The sequence below is a fragment of the Schistocerca piceifrons genome, chromosome 3 (genome assembly GCF_021461385.2).
Source record: "Schistocerca piceifrons isolate TAMUIC-IGC-003096 chromosome 3, iqSchPice1.1, whole genome shotgun sequence".
In the NCBI taxonomy this organism is placed as follows: Eukaryota; Metazoa; Arthropoda; class Insecta; order Orthoptera; family Acrididae; genus Schistocerca; species Schistocerca piceifrons.
In genome coordinates, this window is record NC_060140.1 from 194,633,890 (window position 1) to 194,653,795 (window position 19,906).

The 19,906-nt window shown below is 44.9% G+C and overlaps 1 protein-coding gene across 1 annotated transcript in view; it reads right to left on the reverse strand.

Moving 5' to 3' along the window:
• Positions 1-19,906, reverse strand: part of LOC124787709 — a 169,691-nt gene that overhangs the window by 49,660 nt on the left and 100,125 nt on the right. Inside the window, exon 7 of the mRNA XM_047254543.1 lies at positions 10,831-11,169. Within this exon, the coding sequence (XP_047110499.1) occupies positions 10,831-11,169 (339 nt within the window). The remainder of the gene's footprint in view (positions 1-10,830; positions 11,170-19,906) is intronic.

The window sequence follows — 19,906 nt, forward strand, 5'->3', positions numbered from 1 at the left end:
TTAAAGCAGGCAGATGGCAAAACAAGAGGGGAAGTAAAAACATCCTAGCTTGCTTCATCACAAACTGACTCTGCACTCATATCTGAACATGTTGGTTTTAGACCTAGTGAAAGCTGCACTTCGCAGATCCTCAGTCTTATCCAGTACATCAAAAATGGTTTTGAATCACATACAAGCTCCAGCATGGCCTTTGTTGATCTGTCTGCTTTATGCAGCACTGTAAACCATAAATTACTTCTGAAAAAATTCTGTGACATGTCAAATAATTCTATTTTAACCACCTGAATTGCCAACTTCTTTAGCAACTGAAGATCCTTCATGCAGTTTTAAGGACAGCACAGTAGACAGAGACTACAGAGAAATGGGCTTCCTCAGGGCAGTATCCTGGCCGCTATACTCTTCAATATACAGATGAAAGACAAACAACTTCCACTATACACCAAAATTTTCTCTAGGTGGATGATCTCATGTTGGTCACCCTGGGAGAGGATTTTGGTGATGTTGAAATAAACCTGTCTAAAGCACTGGAAGAAATAGGTCAGTTCTAAATTGATAATAAGTTAAGGCCTAATCTACCAAACTCAAGTCTGTGCTTTCCACTTATAAAGCAGACACACCAACCAACAACTACAGTGGGTTTTAAAAAATTTGTGATTTTTGGAAGTTCAATACGGAGCAAGTGGAGGGAAACATAGTTGCCAACATCTGCTAGGTGCATCAGCAGGTGACCACACTATAATGGCAGGTTCACTTGACTGCATGCTACAATCTTTCTCAAATGCTGTTTAAAGAAATCAATCTAAACTCTCATTCTTGCACATCTTAAAGTTTAATTAGTCAGATTCATGATGAGCGCCCTATCACTTCGTTAATGGTCATAGTTGTTGTGATATTTTGTTAGTAGGTAACTACTGCTAGAAATTTTTAGTTTGCAGTGAAAAATTTATGTTTGGTGCATGTTAGATTACATGTTGCTGCATATTAAATGAATATAATATATTGAATCATTCTTTAAACTTGGAGCCATATCACTGTCTGTTCCAGCCTCAAGAAAATGAAATGTATGTAAAGTGCTCTATCATGAACTCATGCATCAGTGAGAAAAACTAGAATGAAATTACATAAATCCTCATATCTCACAAATGCTCAGAGATATCAAAACAAGATTTTGGCAAATGATAGTGCACAAAGTGCTTTGTCATGTGATTAATATATGAAACTTCCGTACCTACTGTGATATTCAAGCAACTACAGTTTTTTTCAATGAAATAATGTAATTATTGACAGTCATTCACAGCTGGTGAAGTGAGAACTGATGTGGGTTTTTAGCAACATAAGTGAAGAAGTTCCACGTTTATTTTTGTTCTGAGAATGGGCCATTTCATAAACTATTGACCTGACTTGCACTCAGCTGTTAGTTGAATAATATTCTATTTCAGGATTCTGTCTCAATTTCAATTGCATTACAATGTTAGTGAGGTGAATTTTTATAAACTCAGCTATGTTATGACAAAAGAAGCAAACTTTAACATGGCAGCAACAGAAGCTATATATTCCTCAAAACTCATTACAGTCATTCATGAATCAGTGTCTCCTCAGCTATCTTCTTGGTATGGCTGACAACTCAAAACCAGTCAGTCATGTAAAATTTGCAGTGGCTTGTCAGATTGCAATCTCAGCAAGCACAAACTTCTTGCTGTTTTTTGCCATATTACTTTTCACCTAGGCTTGTATGTTCTCAGTCAGATTTAAGTGAGCATGATATTGAGGAAGCCTGATTGAACTATGCCCTTTACCTTTAGCCTGTTCACCTACCTGGTAGTGTGAAGTTTTGGCTTGTAGGTTTGGTTTGTGGGATTAAAGGGACCAGACTGCTACGGTCATCGGTCCCTTTTTCCAAATACTAAAAACACCCACAGAGAATAAAAACGAGTAATAGGATAGATCACAGACGACACAGAACAATACAAACTGAGACAAAGACCAGACAAGAAGAACTAAAATCACACAGAGTGTGATGGTGGTTGGCCGACCAGAGAAACAAAAAAGGAAAAGCCAACCACCGAGAAACGCATTAAAAATTCAGATTAAAATTGTATGCCAATGGCCAGAATCAACACAAAAGAACATAACAAACACTCAGATTAAATGATAAAAACCCCCTGCCCGAATAAAACGTAAAACTAAGCCAGCCATAGCAGGGTGATCAGATAAAAGGGCAGGGAGCATATCAGGCAGCGCAAATGTCTGCCTGACCACAGCTAAAAGGGGGCAGGCCAACAAAATGTGGGCCACTGTCAAAGCCGCCCCGCAGCGACATAGAGGAGGGTCCTCCCGGCGCAGTAAATAACTGTGTGTCAGCCGGGAGTGGCCAATGTGGAGCCGGCAAAGGACTACGGAGTCCCTGCGAGTGGCTCGCAGGGACGACTGCCACACAGCTGTCTTCTCCTTGACACCACGGAGTTTATTATACATTGTCAGTTCGCGCCATTCATCGTCCCATAGCCCGAAAACTTTGCGGCATCAGACTGCCTGCAAATCAGTCTCTGGGAGGCCAACATCCAGAGGTGGTTTACTGGTGGCCTCTTTCGCCAGTCGGTCAACATGTTCATTACCTGGGATACTGACATGACCGGGGATCCACACAAAGACCACAGAGCGGCCACAACGGGCAAGAGTATGCAGGGACTCATGGATAGCCATCACCAGACAAGAACGAGGGAAACACTGGTCAAGAGCTCGTAAACCGCTCAGGGAATTGCTACAGATAATGAAGAACTCACCTGAGCAGGAGCGGATATACTCTAGGGCACGAAAGATGGCGACCAGCTCAGCAGTGTAAACGCTGCAGCCATCCGGCAAGGAATGTTGTTCGGAATGGTCCCCTAGAGTTAGCGCATAACCCTGACACAACCAGCAACCATCGAACCATCAGCGTATACAATGCCAGAGCCCTGATACATGGCCAGGATGGAACAAAAGCGGCGGCGGAAGACCTCTGGAGGTACTGACTCCTTCGGGCCCTGTGCCAAATCGAGCCGAAGGCAAGGGCGAGGAACACACCATGGGGGTGTACACAAAGTGGCCTGGAAAGGAGGTGGAACAGTGAAAACTCTAAGCCCGGAGAGAAGCTCTTTGACATGGACCACGATCGTACAACCTGTCCGGGGCCGACGTTCTGGCAGATGGACGACCAATTGCGGGAACAGGAGACAATAGTGTGGATGCCCGGGCAAGCTAAAAACATGGGCAGCATAAGCGGCCAGTAAATTTTGGCGCCTTATCCGCAATGGAGGGACACCTGCCTCCGCAAGTATGCTGTCCACTGGGCTGGTCCGGAAAGCACCAGTGGCAAGGCGTATCCCGCTGTGGAGGATTGGGTCCAGCACCTGCAACGCAGATGGGGATGCTGAGCCATAAGCAAGGCTCCCATAATCCAGATGGGACTGGATTAATGCCTGGTAGATCGGTCAGCACCCCAGCGGGTATGGCTCAAGCATCGCAGAGCATTTAGATGCCGCCAACATGCCTGCTTAAGCTGCCGAATATGAGGCAGCCAAGTCAGCCGGGCATCAAAAACTACACCCAAAAACCTGTGGGTCTCCACCGCAGCAAGGAGTTCGTCGGCAAGATAAAGCCGTGGCTCAGGATGGACTGTTCGGCGCCGGCAGAAATGCGTAACGCGGGTCTTGGCAGCCGCAAACTGAAAACCATGCGCTACAGCCCAAGACTGCGCCTTGCGGATAGTGCCCTGTAGCTGACGTTCAACAGCTGCAATGCCAGTAGAGCTGTAGTAAAGGCAGAAGTCGTCAGCATACAGGGAAGTGGAGACAGAATTTCCCACCGCTGCAGTGAGCTCATTTATGGCGATTAAAAACAGGCAGACACTGAGGACAGATCCCTGTGGTACCCCGTTCTCCTGGACTTGGGAGGAACTATGAGAGGCCGCGGCTTGCACGCGGAAGGTACAATACGACAGAAAATTTCTGATAAAGATCGGCAGAGGGCCCCGAAGACCCCATCCATGAAGCGTAGAAAGTATGTGATGACGCCATGTCGTATCGTACGCCTTCCGCATGTCGAAAAAGACAGCGACCAGGTGCTGACGGACCAGATTGTCGGTTGCGGAGCGGCTTTTACGGGACCCACCCTGAGATGGAGCCAGAATGCCCCGAGACTCCAGTACCCAATTCAAGCGCCGGCTCACCATCCATTCGAGAAGCTTGGAAAGAACGTTGGTGAGGCTAATGGGGCGGTAGCTGTCCACCTCCAAAGGGCTCTTGCCGGGTTTCAAAATAGGGATGACAATGCTTTCCCACCATTGCGATGGAAACTCACACTCGACCCAGAGATGGTTGTAATGGTCAAGGAGGCGTCGCTTGCAGTCCACTGAAAGGTGTTTCAGCATCTGACAGTGAATGCGATCTGGTCCAGGGGCGGTGTCAGGGCAAGCGGCAAGGGCGCTGTGAAATTCCCACTCACTGAATGGGGCATTGTAGGATTCAGAATGGCGGGTGTGAAAAGAAAGGCTCCGACGTTCCATCCGCTCTTTAATGGAGCGGAAGGCCAGTGGGTAATTGGAAGAAGCGGAACTAAGAGCAAAATGCTCTGCCAAGCTGTTGGCAATTTCGTCGCAGTCTGTACAAACTGCTCCATTCAGTGAAAGCGCAGGGACGCTGACAGGGGTCCGATAGCCATAGAGGCGTTGGATCTTGGCCCAGACCTGTGATGGAGAGACATGGAGGCCAATGGTGGACACATACCGCTCCCAGCACTCCTGCTTGCTTTGGCGGATAAGGCTGCGGGCTCGCGCATGCAGCTGTTTGAAGGCAATAAGGTTTTTGATGGAGGAATGTCACTTGTAATGCTGGAGCGCCCGCCGGCGATCTTTAATCGCTTCAGCGATCTCAGGCGACCACCAAGGCACAGTCCGGCGCTGAGGGGACCCAGAAGAACGGGGAATGGCAGATTCGGCGGTAGTAACGATGCCGGTGGTGACCAATTGAACCACCACATCAATGTCATCACTAGAGAGAAGCCCAATAGCAGCAGTGGAGGAAAACAAGTCCCAGTCAGCCTTATTCATGGCCCACCTGCAAGGCCACCCAGAAGACTGATGCTGTGGCAGTGACAGAAAGATCAGAAAGTGGTCACTACCACACAGGTCGTCATGCACACTCCAGTAAACAGATGGTAAGAGGCTAGGGCTGCAAATCGAAAGGTCAATGGCGGAGTATGTGCCATGCGCCACGCTGAAGTGTGTGAAGGAACCATCATTTAAAAGTGAAAGATCCAGCTGTGCCAATAAATGCTCAAATGCTCAATAGTGGTCGCCACCGACCCACCCCACAGAGGGTTATGGGCGTTGAAGTCGCCCAGTAACAGGGAAGGGGGCGGCAATTGGGCTATCAGCGCAGCCAGGACATGCTGCGCAACATCATCATCCGGTGGAAGGTAAAGACTGCAGACGGTAACAGCCTGTGGCGTCCACACCCGAACAGCAACAGCCTCTAAATGTGTTTGTAGAGGGACAGACTCGCTGTGAAGAGAGTTAAGGACATATATGCAGATGCCACCAGACACCCTTTCATAAGCTGCCCGGTTCTTATAATAACCCCGATAGCCACAGAGGGCAGGGTTTCACATTGTTGGAAACCAAGTTTCCTGAATAGCAATGCAGAAGAAAGGGTGAAGGCTGATAAGTTGTCGGAGCTCAGCTAGATGGTGGAAAAAACCGCTGCAGTTCCACTGGAGTATGAAATTGTCCATGGCTGAGAAGGCGTGAAGGGACTAGGTAGGCAATTTAAGCCGCTTGTTCACTCGCTGCCACCGATTCAGAACCCGCACGAGTGACATCCATGGCATCCAAGGGACCGGCGAGATCCAGGTCTTCAGCAGATGCCAGAATCTCGACCTCATCCTCAGACGCAGCGCTTGTAGGAAGCGGTGGGACGGGTGCCACCGCAATGTCGGGAACCTTGGGAACCTTTTTCTTTTTCAGCTTACTTCACTCTGCCTTCGGTCGTTCATGCTGGGAGAGCTTCACTGGGTCAGTCTCGGGGATGGACGACGACCGTGAGGCCCTACGACCAGGGACCAGTTGTTGTTTGAGCCACTTGTGACTGTCTGCTTTTGTACCGGTCGGAACTTGCGAAGGGAGGTCCCCAAGGGACCCCTTCCTGGCAACAGGAGCCGAAGAAGTCTTATGCTTCTCTGGCTGGGAAGGGGGAACTGGTGTCCCCGATGGTTGGGGGGGGGGGGGGGGGGGGGCGTTGCTCCTGAAGTAGATGGAGCAGGAGCAACAGGGAGTGTAGTGCCCCTCACCATCAAGGGGGCAGGTGTGGTTCTCTGGCTCTGAGAGCTAACGTTGTGTGGTGCAGCTATAGGAACTGTAACAGGAGCGACAGTGGCGGCATAAGTGGACATCATTCGTGCCGGATACAGTCGTTCAAACTTACGCTTAGCCTCAGTGTAGGTCAGCCTATCCAGGGTCTTGTATTCCATTATTTTCCGCTCCTTCTGGAGAATCTTACAGTCCGGTGAGCAAGGGGGACGGTGCTCCCCACAGTTGACACAGATGGGAGGCGGGGCACATGGAGTATCAGGATGGGATGATCGACCACAATCGCGACATATAAGGCTGGAAGCACAGCGAGAAGACATATGGCCGAACTTCCAACACTTGAAGCACCGCATCGGGGGAGGGATATAGGGCTTGACATCACAATGGTATACCATCACCTTGACCTTCTCAGAAAACGTGTCACCCTCGAAGGCCAAGATGAAGGCACCAGTGGCAACTTGGTGATCCCTCGGACCCCGGTGGACGCGCTGGACGAAATGGACCACTCGTTGCTCTAAGTTGGCACGCAGTTCATCATCGGACTGTAAAAGGAGATCTCTGTGAAAAATAATTCTCTGAACCATATTTAAGCTTTTATGTGGGGTGATAGTAACAGAAACATCCCCCAGCTTTGTACAAGCGAGCAAGGCTCGTGACTGGGCAGAGGATGCTGTTTTTATTAAGACTGACCCTGACCGCATTTTGGACAAGCCCTCCACCTCCCCGAACTTGTCCTCTAAATGTTTGACAAAGAACTGAGGCTTCACAGACACAAACGATTCCCCGTCAGCTCTGGTACAGACGAGATACCGGGGTGAATACCTTTCGCTCTCATTCATAGCCTTTCGTTCCTCCCATGGTGTGGCCAGGGAGGGTAACGATTTGGGGTCATACACATTAGCCTTAAAGTGAGCTTTGGAATGCTTAGAGACTGCTGACAGTGTGCCACCAGCGAGAGATGATGTACCACGCTTCATTGCGGGTCATCCGCCCTGATGCCACCTACTCCGACCAAGGGCCCTCCCTACGGGCGCCACCCAGCCACAGCAAAGGCCACCTGGCAGGATGGCCATTGCCGGGAGTCCCGATGCCCCAGGGAGATGGGCATCTACTCCTTGGCATATGTGGGGAGTTAACGGCGCAGGCATCAGTAGAGCAATCCCTGCGTTGTCAGGGGGCTACAACCAGGAGGGTACATGGCAGCCCCACCACAACGGACTGGCTACCGTGCTGGATTTTAGGTGACATGTCGTCCATGGTTTTCATCTGTGCAGAAACTGGCACTGCTCATCGCATGGCAGAAAGTGCATGCAGGAACAGATCCATGCCCAAGATATGGAGAGCGGGCAGGACTGCAATGCAACAATGAATAAGCTGGCGAAAGTTCTCAACACAAGATGGACACAATGCACCAAGCAAGGCGCCCTTCCCCAATCGGCTCGCTCTTCGGAAAAATTTTGAGACATGGAGGTCAAACCCAACAGGGGACCATCACATAAGGCCAAAACATTTGAGACTCCTTTTAGTCACCTCTTACGACAGGCAGGAATATCGTGGGCCTATTCTTACCCCCGAACCCGCAGGGGGATTTTGGCTTGTAGAGCAGTAAAGTTCCATTAACTTTACATTGTACATGCTAGGCTCACCATTATCACATAGAACATTTCTTTGTATCTGGAGTAAAATATCTGCTTTCCTCCACTGCATTGTTGGAGCTTTATGCATCACAACAGAGTGGTATGACATTTCATCTACTATTGTCAAATTCTGAGGAATGTTTTGCAGCAGAACATTATCAGCCCAGCTGATGATTGTGTTGATGGACGACACTTTTATTCTAAATCATGTATTCAGGTGTTCTGCACTGTTGTTATTAATGCAATGCCAACATGAAACACTTGCTCACAATACCTGACAACAACAGTACACTTTAATGCCAGGAAATGTGACTTTACAATGAGAGCTGTTGAACATTGATACATTTAATGCATGACACCATGTGGTACTGTTTATTCATAGTATGGCAACAGGGGCACTTTACCAGCAGAATCACTGATAGTCAGGTAAGGAAAGTTGGCTCGCCATTGGTGTTACCTGGGCAATGGTGTTACATCACCCTCCGGTCAGTCAAATGTCAAAAGTTGTGACCAATTTTAAATGCACTATAACTGCTTCATGGAATGGCACACAACTCAAACATTCCTTTTCCCCAAAATACCTTGAGGTTACTTTAGAATGCACCTAAACCCATAAAATGCATTACCATAACTACAAAATGAAAGTATCTGGAAGGAATAAACTAAAGGGATCTAACAGGGGTGCACAACCAGCCACTATCCAGACTACTATATTGGCATGTTGCTATTCGTCAGGAGAATATGCAGCACTCGTCTGGCATAATTTATGCCATGTTAGCCAGTGGACATTGCCCCAAATGTGTCTCATAATTACTGGATGCTTGAGACCAACTAAAGTGGAGGAGCTACATGTACCAGTAGGCATAGCAGAAAAAGTTTCGTAACAAAAACCCACAACAATACAATCCACATGCTAGACATGTGAAAAAACAGAGTAGATGATGCTCCTCTAGACTGGAGAAAACCTAAAGATGAGCTACCCCCAGTCACAATAAGAACTGATGCACTTGGAAGTCCCTCAACAGAATGCGAACTGGTGTTGGGTGATGTAAAGTAAATCTTGGAAAGTGGAGTAGGCTAGTGGGCCCTCAACCTTTCTGTAGGTGTGGAGGGGATTAGCAGACAATATCTCGCTTGCGCAATTGCCATTGGTGCTCGTCATCATGCACCAAAGAAAATCTAATGATGGCCAACTCTAATGTCTTGGACATAACCCATTTTGGGCAAAAACAATTTGATTGAATGTTTGTTAGTTTTTCTACCCTTAAATGTATTTATGACTGTTTACTCATGGACAAATACTTAACAAATGTATGCTAACTCTAATGCCTTGGATGTAGCCCACTTGTAGGTAAAAGTGATTTAATTACTGTTGTGTCAGTCTATTTCCATGTTTAATGCATTAATGTCTATGGTCCATGCAGTCATGTTTATAATTATTGAGCTTTTTGTTATCTCCTGTGGAATTGATGCCTTTGACACAAATTAAAAAAAAAAAAAAATGAAAGAGCCTCTCTTACAGCATATCCAGATAAGCAATCCCTGTTATGGTAGCTTCTTCAGCAAAAGTAATAGCTCATAAACTTGGCAACATGACACAGTGCAGGAAACATTTACTTTTGAGAACCTCTTTGATATCACACTGGTTCATGAGGATGTTCTGACCCCTTAGTGAACATTATGGGTATTCATCTGCCCACTTAAGTGAAAGGTTACCTCATCACTGAACACCTCATGATCAAGAAAGTCATCTTCTCACTGCAACACTTCAACTGCAACGCACCACAGTCATCTGGCCTTTAAGCTTGAACCAACTGTACTTGGCATGGGTACATGTGTAAATATATTTTTTTTAAATATTCATAGTGTCATCTGTCACAACTGGAGTTCAAAGACTTCCTTTCCAAAGAGACTTCTTAGGATGACGATGGTAGTATGTTCTGATGTGGTCAACATCCTCTTCAGACTTTTTGGCCATCCTGTGCTTTTTCATTTACACACACATTCAGTTGTTTTGAATTGCCTCTATCACTGGCAGAGGTCTTTTTTTTCACATGAGGGATCACTATCAAACTTTAAACAAACACATGTTGAACTAAAATTATAGATTCACTCCCAGCAAACAGATCACAAAAAAGTTTATACTCAGCAGTTGCCGTTTTGTGTGTATGTGGAAGTACAAGTGGGAAAACAATAGGGCAGTACTTGCACTTGTGCTATTATAAAACTGTTTGAGTTACTCTTTAATTGTGACCTTGAACCAAGACTCTGGAATGTTTGCAGTTGATGCTATTAAAATGTATAACTGGGACATTCTCTTATGAATGCCATGCACATTACAAAAGTAGCCTGCAATGGGAACTTCTACCTGTGAAAATGTAACTTGACTCGGTCTACATCCAGACTCTACAGAACAAGATGTGAGAAAGAAAGAAATGCCTCCTAGTATGAAGATGAGCTTGCAGCCACAGAAGAATATTACCATTAATACCATAACATGTAAGATCCATGAATACTATTTTATAGTCTTTGGCAACATCATAGAATATTTAACAGCATGACAAGTTTACATTTGCTAAGGAGACATCAGTCATATAATCATCATATTACCAAAGATGATATATCAGTAGAATCTTTCTATTGGTTAATGATTTTTATAAATTATTTAGGGGAATCTTATTGAAATTTTTCATGCCAGAGTAATGTACTGAAACTTTTCAATGAAGATAAAGGAAGCATTTAATGAATACTGTCATTACTTTCTGTACATGAATAGATTAAAATATTCACTCACTTGTCACAATACTGTCATTACTTTCTGTACATGAATAGATTAAAATATTCACTCACTTGTCACTTTCACCTGAATCTGTGATGCATAAATCGCGTTGGTTGGCCTCAATGTCTTCATTTGACATTTCCAGATTCCAGATTCTTCCTCAGTTGCAGCAAACAGTGTCCCTCCACAGTCACCTGCATCAAGACTAAAACCATCATATTTCCACAAACCATCATATTTCCACATTTCTGTACTGTTGTAAATCCCCTCTTTTGAGTCAAGCACAATTGTTGAACCATTTGGATGAACCAGTGAACATTCACTTATTGGTGTCTCAACACGGCATTTCAATGTCAGTGGTTTCCCCAAGAGTACAACAGTGTTACCAACATCCCATACTTGAATTTTTTCTGAAAAAAAATAAATAAAATGCATTTCATGTAGCATCCAAGGAACATGGCTTGCAGCAGAAATAACCACTTTCAAAACTAGAAGTGTGAAACATAATCAAAAATTTCAGCAATGGTAAATTGGATGATTATGAATAATCTGTAAATTTATAAAGTTATTACTTTAAAACTGTTGTCAAAGATATTTTCTTTTCAACAAGTACACTTGATATGATATAATGATCCTATTTATCAATTAACTAGAAAAAGATAATCAAATATACAATTGTTCTATTATCTTATGACAATGCTTATGATATAACCCTTTCAATAAAGACTTGTTACTCAGAAATTACACACAACAGTTAAAATTGTCACAAGTAGAATTATTGTTTGTCAGTTTGTGTTCTTAATTAAATTATCTTCATACCATAATTTATAACTGTATGATTTTGTTCTGAAAAATGTGTAAATTAATCGATCAAAAATAATGTATTCAAACATTGGAAAATTTAGAATACAATAACACTAATATGAAAAAGATATACTGCAATTCGCCATATGGAGGAGGCATCAAGTGACAGATAGGCACTCCATTTTTTCTGTTTGGATGCTTTTAGAAAGGGTTCTGATACCTGAAGCCAATCATTAATTAAATAAAAGAATTTAATTTCACAACTTCTCCTGTTTTTTACATCAGACATTGAAAAAAGACAACTAGATATTATTAGGTATTGGACAGACAGAGAGAAAGCAAAACATGCACACATTCATACATGCACAACTCACATGCATATGGCCAGTGTTGTCTCCAGACACTAGGTGCAGCATCAGGAGGCTCTTCTGGGTGGAGAAGGACTGGGGAGGTGAAGGGCAGAGGAGAAAAAGAGAGAAGAGGAAAGGACTTGCAGATGCGCCAATGGAATTCAGATGTAGTGTGGAACCATAGTGGGAGCAGAGAATATGATAGGCACATGCAGGACAGGGACTAGTGAAGGTTGAGGCAGTGGTAGTCACATGAATGTAGGATGTGTTATAGGCAGAGTTACTGCCTGTGTAAATCAGAAAAGGCTCTGAAACAGAAGCTGATAACAAGAATATTTTGTTGGGCAGTGTGCTCAGCAGTTCGGTGATCCAGCTGTCTCGTGGCCGCAGTTTGGAAATGGCCATTTATGCTGACAGAAAACTTGTTTGAGGTCATGCCTCTGTATAATGCAGCACAGTGATCACAGCTAAGTTGATACCACATTGTTCCTTTCAGAGATAACCTTGCTGTTGATGCTTCTGACAGGAGTAGAGTAGAAGGTAGTGGAAGAATGTATGGGACAAGTCTTTAGATCCATTCCAGGAATATTAGATAAGGGGAAAGGGGTTGGGAACTGGGGTGGGATAAGGACAAACAAGGAAATTGTGCAGGTTTGGTGGCTGGTGGAATATCACTGTGGAAAGGATGAGGCAGATAATGGAGAGGATATTTCTTATTTCAGTGCATGATGAGAGATAGTTGAAACTCTGGAGAATAATGTGATACAGTTGCTCCAGTCCTATTTGGTACTGAGTCATGAGGGAGTGCTTCTTTGTGGCCAGACAGTGTGTATGTGAAGGATGGTAGCTGACTGAGGAGACAAGGCACGGGAGACCTGTTTCTGGACAATGTTGGGAGGGTAACTAAAGTATGCGAAAGCCTCGATGAGACCCTTGGCATATTTGGAAAGGGGCTGCTTGTCACTATAAATGTGATGACCAGATGTGGCTAGGGTGTATGAAGGGGGCTTCTTGATGTTGAATGGGTGGGCGGTGTCAAAGGGGTGATATTGTTGTTTTCCAACAGTGTATATAAAAGACACTAACTATTTTGTCTATTGAATCTCCACAGTTCCTGTTCCTTCAGCACCAGGCATCCTGCTCTTCATTGTCAATGCCACAGCCCTCTACACTAGCATCCCCAGTGCCCTTGCCACTATTGAACACTACCCTTCCAGCACCAAACTAACTCCAAACCTAAAACTTCTTTCGTAGTCACAATGAAGAACAACATCCCCACCCACTATTATTCCTCCTGGGAAGGCTTCATTTACAATCAAATCCATGGTACAGCAATGAGCACCTACATGGTAACACTTGATAACCTATTAAAGAACCATCTAAAGGTGTCCTTCCTAACCATCCAGAACCCCAAACCTCTCACCTGATTGAGATGGTTCATTAATAGGTTGTCAAGTGTTGCCATGTAGGTGCTCATTGGTGGTTATTAGGTCTGTTGTGGATGGATGTACTGATGTAGCCATGATTGAAGTGGAAGTTGACTTCAAGGCAGGTGGCTTGTTGGTCTGAGGAGGACAAGATGCAATGAATGGGGAAAAAGTTTTGAGGTTTTGGAGGAATGTTGATAGGGTGCCCTCAGCCTCAGTCCACATCATGAAGATGGTTTTAGTGCTGTCCACCAAGAGACAGTATAGTGGAATAGCTACCAGAGCACCATCTGTGTCTACCCTCTAATAGGGAATGCTCATAGACCAAAGGCTCAGTGTGGTGCAAAAGTGTGAAGCAAGCAGGCAACCATGTCATAGAAATGTATTTGTGCTTCCTGACAGCCAACTGAGCAAGTTTGAAAGGTCAAATTGTGACTGTCCGAGAGACAGCATGGTTCTTTTGGAGAATTTCCACACAAAAATTGGACATGCTGCATTTGTGGAACAAAGCTGGTATCAGTGGTCACATGAACACTCTCACACCTGTAGACAAGGTTCTGGACATCCACGCAGCACAGACATCTGCCAGGAACATTGTATTTCAATGGCAGATCAGGCAGAAACCACATTACAGATAAGAGGGCTTGTGAGCCCAGACATGTCAACATGAACTATTGCAAATCAATTATTAGCAGTGTGACTACAGACATGCATACCTCTAGCTTGTCTTCCACCCATGCTACAGCATCAATATTCATGGCTTAACTGGTGGCATCAGAGGATCACTTGGGTGATAGAATGGTGAACCGTAGAATTCAGCCATGAAAGCAGATTCTGTCTGCATGCAAGTGGTTGTCATTTGGATATACTATGTAGATAGACCTGGGAAGCACTGTTTCCCAGAGTGTACTCATCCAAGACACACTGGCCTTAGGGTCTGGGGTGCGATAAGTTACAACTCTTGTTCACCTTTGGTTTTTCTAGAGGGTACACTAATCAGCACTTAGTATGTGCAGAATGTTTATAGACATATTATATTATTGTGCTTGGAATAGGAAGATGAAGTGTTGCTCTACCAGGATAATGCTCATACACACACTGCCCATGAAACTCAACGTGCTCTGCAAGATGTGCAGCAACTTCCCCGGCCAGCACAATCTCCAGACTTGTCTCCAATTGAGCGCATGTGAGGTATGATGGAACAAGAAGTCACTCATACCACTTGTCAACCAACAACTCTTACAGAACTGTGTGAACAGGTTGAGCAGGTGTAGCATAACATATCCCAAGACAGTATTCACCATCTGTATGATCTACTAGATGCCACAGTCAGTACCTGCATTACCAACCAGGGGCTATACTACATACTAATGTGGGTGTTTCAGTATGGGTCGATACCTGGTACCTCAGTACCGCTTGTGTTATTGATCTGTAAATGTAACCATATCATGTACTCCATATGTATGCACTGCTGCAACCATAAATTTTTAGTGAATTAGAAACCTCTAAAAGGGTGTACTAACTTTTTTCCTAGCAGCGTATAAGAACAGGTTATGGGTAAAAGGCTGGGGCTGTTCATACACAAGGGCAAAGGGGCAGTAGCCAGCCACAATGAGGTGTCCTGAGTGGTTTGGTTAATGTAGTTTCTGAAGTATTTAGAATGTAGGCAAGTGGGGAGTGTTGGGGGTGAGATGGGAGACATACTCATGGGAGAGATTCTGGGATGGATTTGAGAAGGGACTGGAAATCTTGCTGGATTTCTGGAGCGTGGTCACTGTTTCAGGCCTTGTAGATGGACGTATCTGAAAGCTGTAAGAGACCCTCTGCCAGGTAACACCTGCATTTCATAACTTCATTATCCTTAGTGACACATCTAATGCATCACTGACACAAGAAATTTTCACAGATTAAAATATGCAATTAAACTTCTTTACCGGAAACGTAATTATCATCAAGTTTCCTTACTGACATGTTTTTCCAAAATATTCCAAAAAGTAATGTACTCAAGAATAATTTAAGATTTAAGAAGTAACAATTTACTTACGATATCACAGTTTGGATTCCAGAATTGTTGTTCAACTGAGAATGATATAATGAAGGTATGACAATGCTGCTACTCAACTTAGTCAGCACAGTACTTCACGCTGATAGTGACAGGTAATAGAATCCCACAAATGGGATTAACTCACCATGTGAACTGAACTACTGGAAGTGGAGCACCAGTACCCACAGACGTATGAGTATGAATAACACAGCATGCAGTTGGTGTGAACTGCTAATAACTGAGCATACAACAACTCTCAGTATGAGCACCAAGCTAGGTCCACAGCAGTCTAGCTCCACGTGAGCACTGGCCTGCTCCACTTACTGCTGTTCGCAAGCAATTACTAACACCAGTGGCCCTGCACATATGATGCAATGTATACAACCTCTATTGCAGGTTCCTGAACTACTCCACTGTTCTACCCATGCCATTCTTCTGCCTTCCATTGGGATGTCCACTGGTGTGGATTCTAAATCCCTTCCCCCTGAAAAGGCAAAAATTGCCAGGCTTGGGTAGTGAGCTCTGGGGCTGAACTGGAGAGAGCATCAGAGAACCTGGCAGTTTGCCAGTTACCGAAGGAGGCAACAGCAGCACTGCTGGTCCTGCCAGAAAAGTGGAAGGGGATGGAGGCTGTGGCAACAATGGGTCCACTGGTGGACCCAATGGCAGATGGAGGCATGAGCCACACTGGGTCATGAGGTGACAGGAGGAAGCTGGAGGTGTGGAGAGGATGGCAACAGTGATGCAAGCTGCTGAAAATGGGAGCTTGCTCCAGGAGCAATACTGCAACCAACTCTGCTGCTCAGCTGACTGGAAGACCATAGTGGCAACACTCCAAAAGAGTCTTGGCCCAACTGACTAATGTGATGAGTGGGCTGCCCAAGCCAACATCCACTGCAAACAAATGCCATCCTCTGCAGTCCAACATGATACCCACAGCCACTCTGGCTGCTGGCTGAAGAAATGGCCCAAATAGCCACCCCAGGAAAAAGACATGGCAGGCCACAGTGGTCCATGGTATTTGATTCAGGGTGCAACAAATGTTCCGCCAGACTGCATCCACTGAAGGGTGTCACCCAGTACATCACCAGAAAACTGAGCAATGAGTCATGGCAGTAAGAGACACATACAGCCTACTCCCTCTGGGTCTTGAATGTATGCACAAGGCACTCCTCATCCAAGTTAGAAGCTATGTGAAATAGATAGGTACTCAGATGCCGTATAACATTGCAGGTGCAAAAGTCTTCAAACTCCTGTGACACAAATTGCCTACTGTTATCATAACTGAGGCTCCTACATGACTCCTCAATGCAAAAGTAAATGACTATGCATGACCAGTGGCAGTCAATGATGTGGATGACAGCTTGGTCTCATACAGCAAATTTGACACTGCATTGAGTACCAACAACCACTACTGCCCAAAAATGGACACACGAAATCAATGTGTACACTACCCCAAGGGTGCTCTGGAACTGGCCAAGGAGAGAGGTGGCATGGCCCGGTTCTGAGCACAAACCCTGCGAGCTTGTAACTGATGTCCAATGCTATGATCAACCACTGGCCAATAGACTTGACATTGCAGTCGCACCTTCACTTGGGTCATCCCCTAGTGTGACACATACAGCAACTAGAGACTGTGAGGACACAATGCTATGAGACAACCATTCAAACAGCACTGGTCCTCTGTGGCAAGCATGAGGACCACCTGGATACCATTGAGATGAGCATGGAGGAGAAAAAATGTACACCATGATGGTGGATCCATTCATGATGAGACACATTCCAGCCATCCCACCTCGACCACCAAAACAATTTTCCAGAAAAGTGGGTCAGCAGCCACAGCAATCATGAACTCTCATACTCTCAATAGCAAATCATACAAGATTTGCTGCAAGGCATCACCCAAAGTGAACACAAGAGCCTCTTGCCTGTCGAATTCTGGACTGGATCTCACTGGTAGCTGTGAGAATACAGCAGTATTTGCATGCTGGTTGGTGGAGCAGTAATGAATGTCATAAGAATAGTTACAGAGAAATGCTGCAATCACTGGGCAACTATCTGGCAACTTTGAACAAGGGCCAAATACAAAAACCAAATGCTTATTGCCAATGATGAGGAGGAACCTCACCCCATACAGGAAAACATAGAACTTTTTGATACGGCAAATAAAAGCTGGCACCTCCTTTTGCACTTGTGAATAGTTCAGTTGTGCAGTGGAAGTGTCTTTGAAGCATAATTGGTGGGTGTTCAGTGCCATCCATGTTCCGGTGGGACATGACTGTACCAATACTGTAGTGGGATATGTCACAGGACAGGGTAAAAAAAGACAGCCAGGGAGCAGAACACAACTGCTGCTTGAAACAGTGAAAAGCCTGTTGGCAATCTGCAGACCAGACAAACTTAATGCCCTTCTGGCAAAGCCAGTTAAGAGACTGGAAGATGTGTGCAGTCTGGGAAATGGACTGAAAATATTATGAAACCTTAGACAAAAAAACTGGAGCTCCTTCAAGTTCTTCAGCATTGATAGGTTGACAATGGCCTTGATGTTGTCATCTGTGGAGTTGAGACTTACAAAGTATGTGACCCAAAAAACTGCACTTTTCCAGCTTGCAAGAATGCCATTATCCATGAGGCATTGGAAAACTGACTGAAGGTTCTATAAATGCTACTCCCAAGTAGTGCCTGTGGCCTAGATGTCATCAAGTTAATTAAACCAACAGGGAATCTCCTGACTCAATTGCTCCAAATATCATTGGTGAACTCTTGGTACAGACAAGACTCCAAAAGGCAAGCAATTAAACTGATAAAGCCCAAAGGGTGTGCTGAGGACCAGGAAATTCCAAGAAACTGTGTCCAAAGGCAACTAAAGGTAAACATCTTGCGAGTCAATGCTGGAAAAACACTGGCAGCCCAATGACTTCACCAACAACTCCACCTGCCATGGAATGGGATATGAATCCACAACACATTGTACACTGGCCATCATTTTAAAGTCACTGCTGAGCAGCACAGCACTATTAGGCTTCTCAATTACCACCAAAGTAATGGCCTACTGACTCAATGAAATAGGAGAAACAATACTCTGATCCTACCAATGCTACACTGAAGTGCCAAAGAAACTGGTATAGGCATGCATATTCAAATACAGAGATATGTAAACAGACAGAATACGACACTGCAGTTGGCAATGCCCATGTAAGACAACAAGTGTCTGGCGCAATTGTTAGATTGATTACTGCAGCTGCAATAGCAGGTTATCAAGATGTAAGTGAGTTTGAATGTGGTGTTATAGTCAGCACATGAGCAATGGGACACCGCATCTCCAAGGTAGCGATGAAGTGGGGATTTTCCTGTATGACCATTTCATGAGTGTGCTGTGAATATCAGGAATCTAGTAAAACATCAAATCTCCAACATCACTTTGGCCAGAAAAACATACTGCAAAAATGGGACCAACAATGACTAAAGAGAATTGTTCAACATGACAGACGTGCAGCCCTTCAGCAAATTGCTGCAGATTTCAATGCTGGCCATCAACAAGTGTCAGCATGTGAACCATTCAACAAAACATCATTGATACAGGCTTTCAGAGCCAAAGGCCCACTTGTGTACACTTGATGAGCGCATGACACAAATATTTACACCTCACTTTACCCCATCAATACCAACGTTGGACTTTTGATGACTGGAAACATGTTTCCTGGTTGGATGAGTCTTGTTTCAAATTGTATCGAGCAGATGGAAGTGGGACGTGGACAGGTATGGAGAATACCTCATGACTCCATGGACCCTGCATGTCCGCTGGGGACTGTTCAAACTGGTGGAGGCTCTGTAATGGTGTTGGGTGTGTGCAGTTGGAGTGATATGGGACCCCTGATACATTTAGATACGACTCTGACAGGTGACACGTATGTAAGCATTCTGTCTGGTCACCTGTATCCATTCATGTCCATTGTGCATTCCGACGGACTTGAGCAATTCCAGCAGGACAATGCAACACACCACACATACAGAATTGCTACAGATCACCTCAAGGAACACTCTTCTGAGTTTAAACACTTCCTTTGGCCGCCAAACTTCCCAAACATGAACATTATTGAGCATATCTGGGATGTCTTACAATGTGCTGTTCAGAAGAGATCTCCACCCCCTTGTACTCTTATGGCTTTATGGATAGCCCTGCAAGATTAATTGTGTCAGTTCCCTCCAGCACTACTTAAGACAATAGTCGAGTCCATGCCACATCATGTTGCGACACTTCTACATCCTCGCGGGGGCCCTACCAAGTATTAGGCAGATGTACCAGTTCCTTTGGCTCTTCAGTGTACAACTCAGTATTTTCCTTGTCATTTGTCATGCATGGTTAAGGGAATGGGGCAGTGCCACAAAATTTTGGGATGACTGATGGCTTAAGGGAAACATATGCCTCAAAATTTTCAGCCATGGTACAAGGTTTTCTTTAACGTCTGGCTATAGTACTGGAGTAAGGAGCCCAGATCATGAAAAGTGACAGACTGAGACA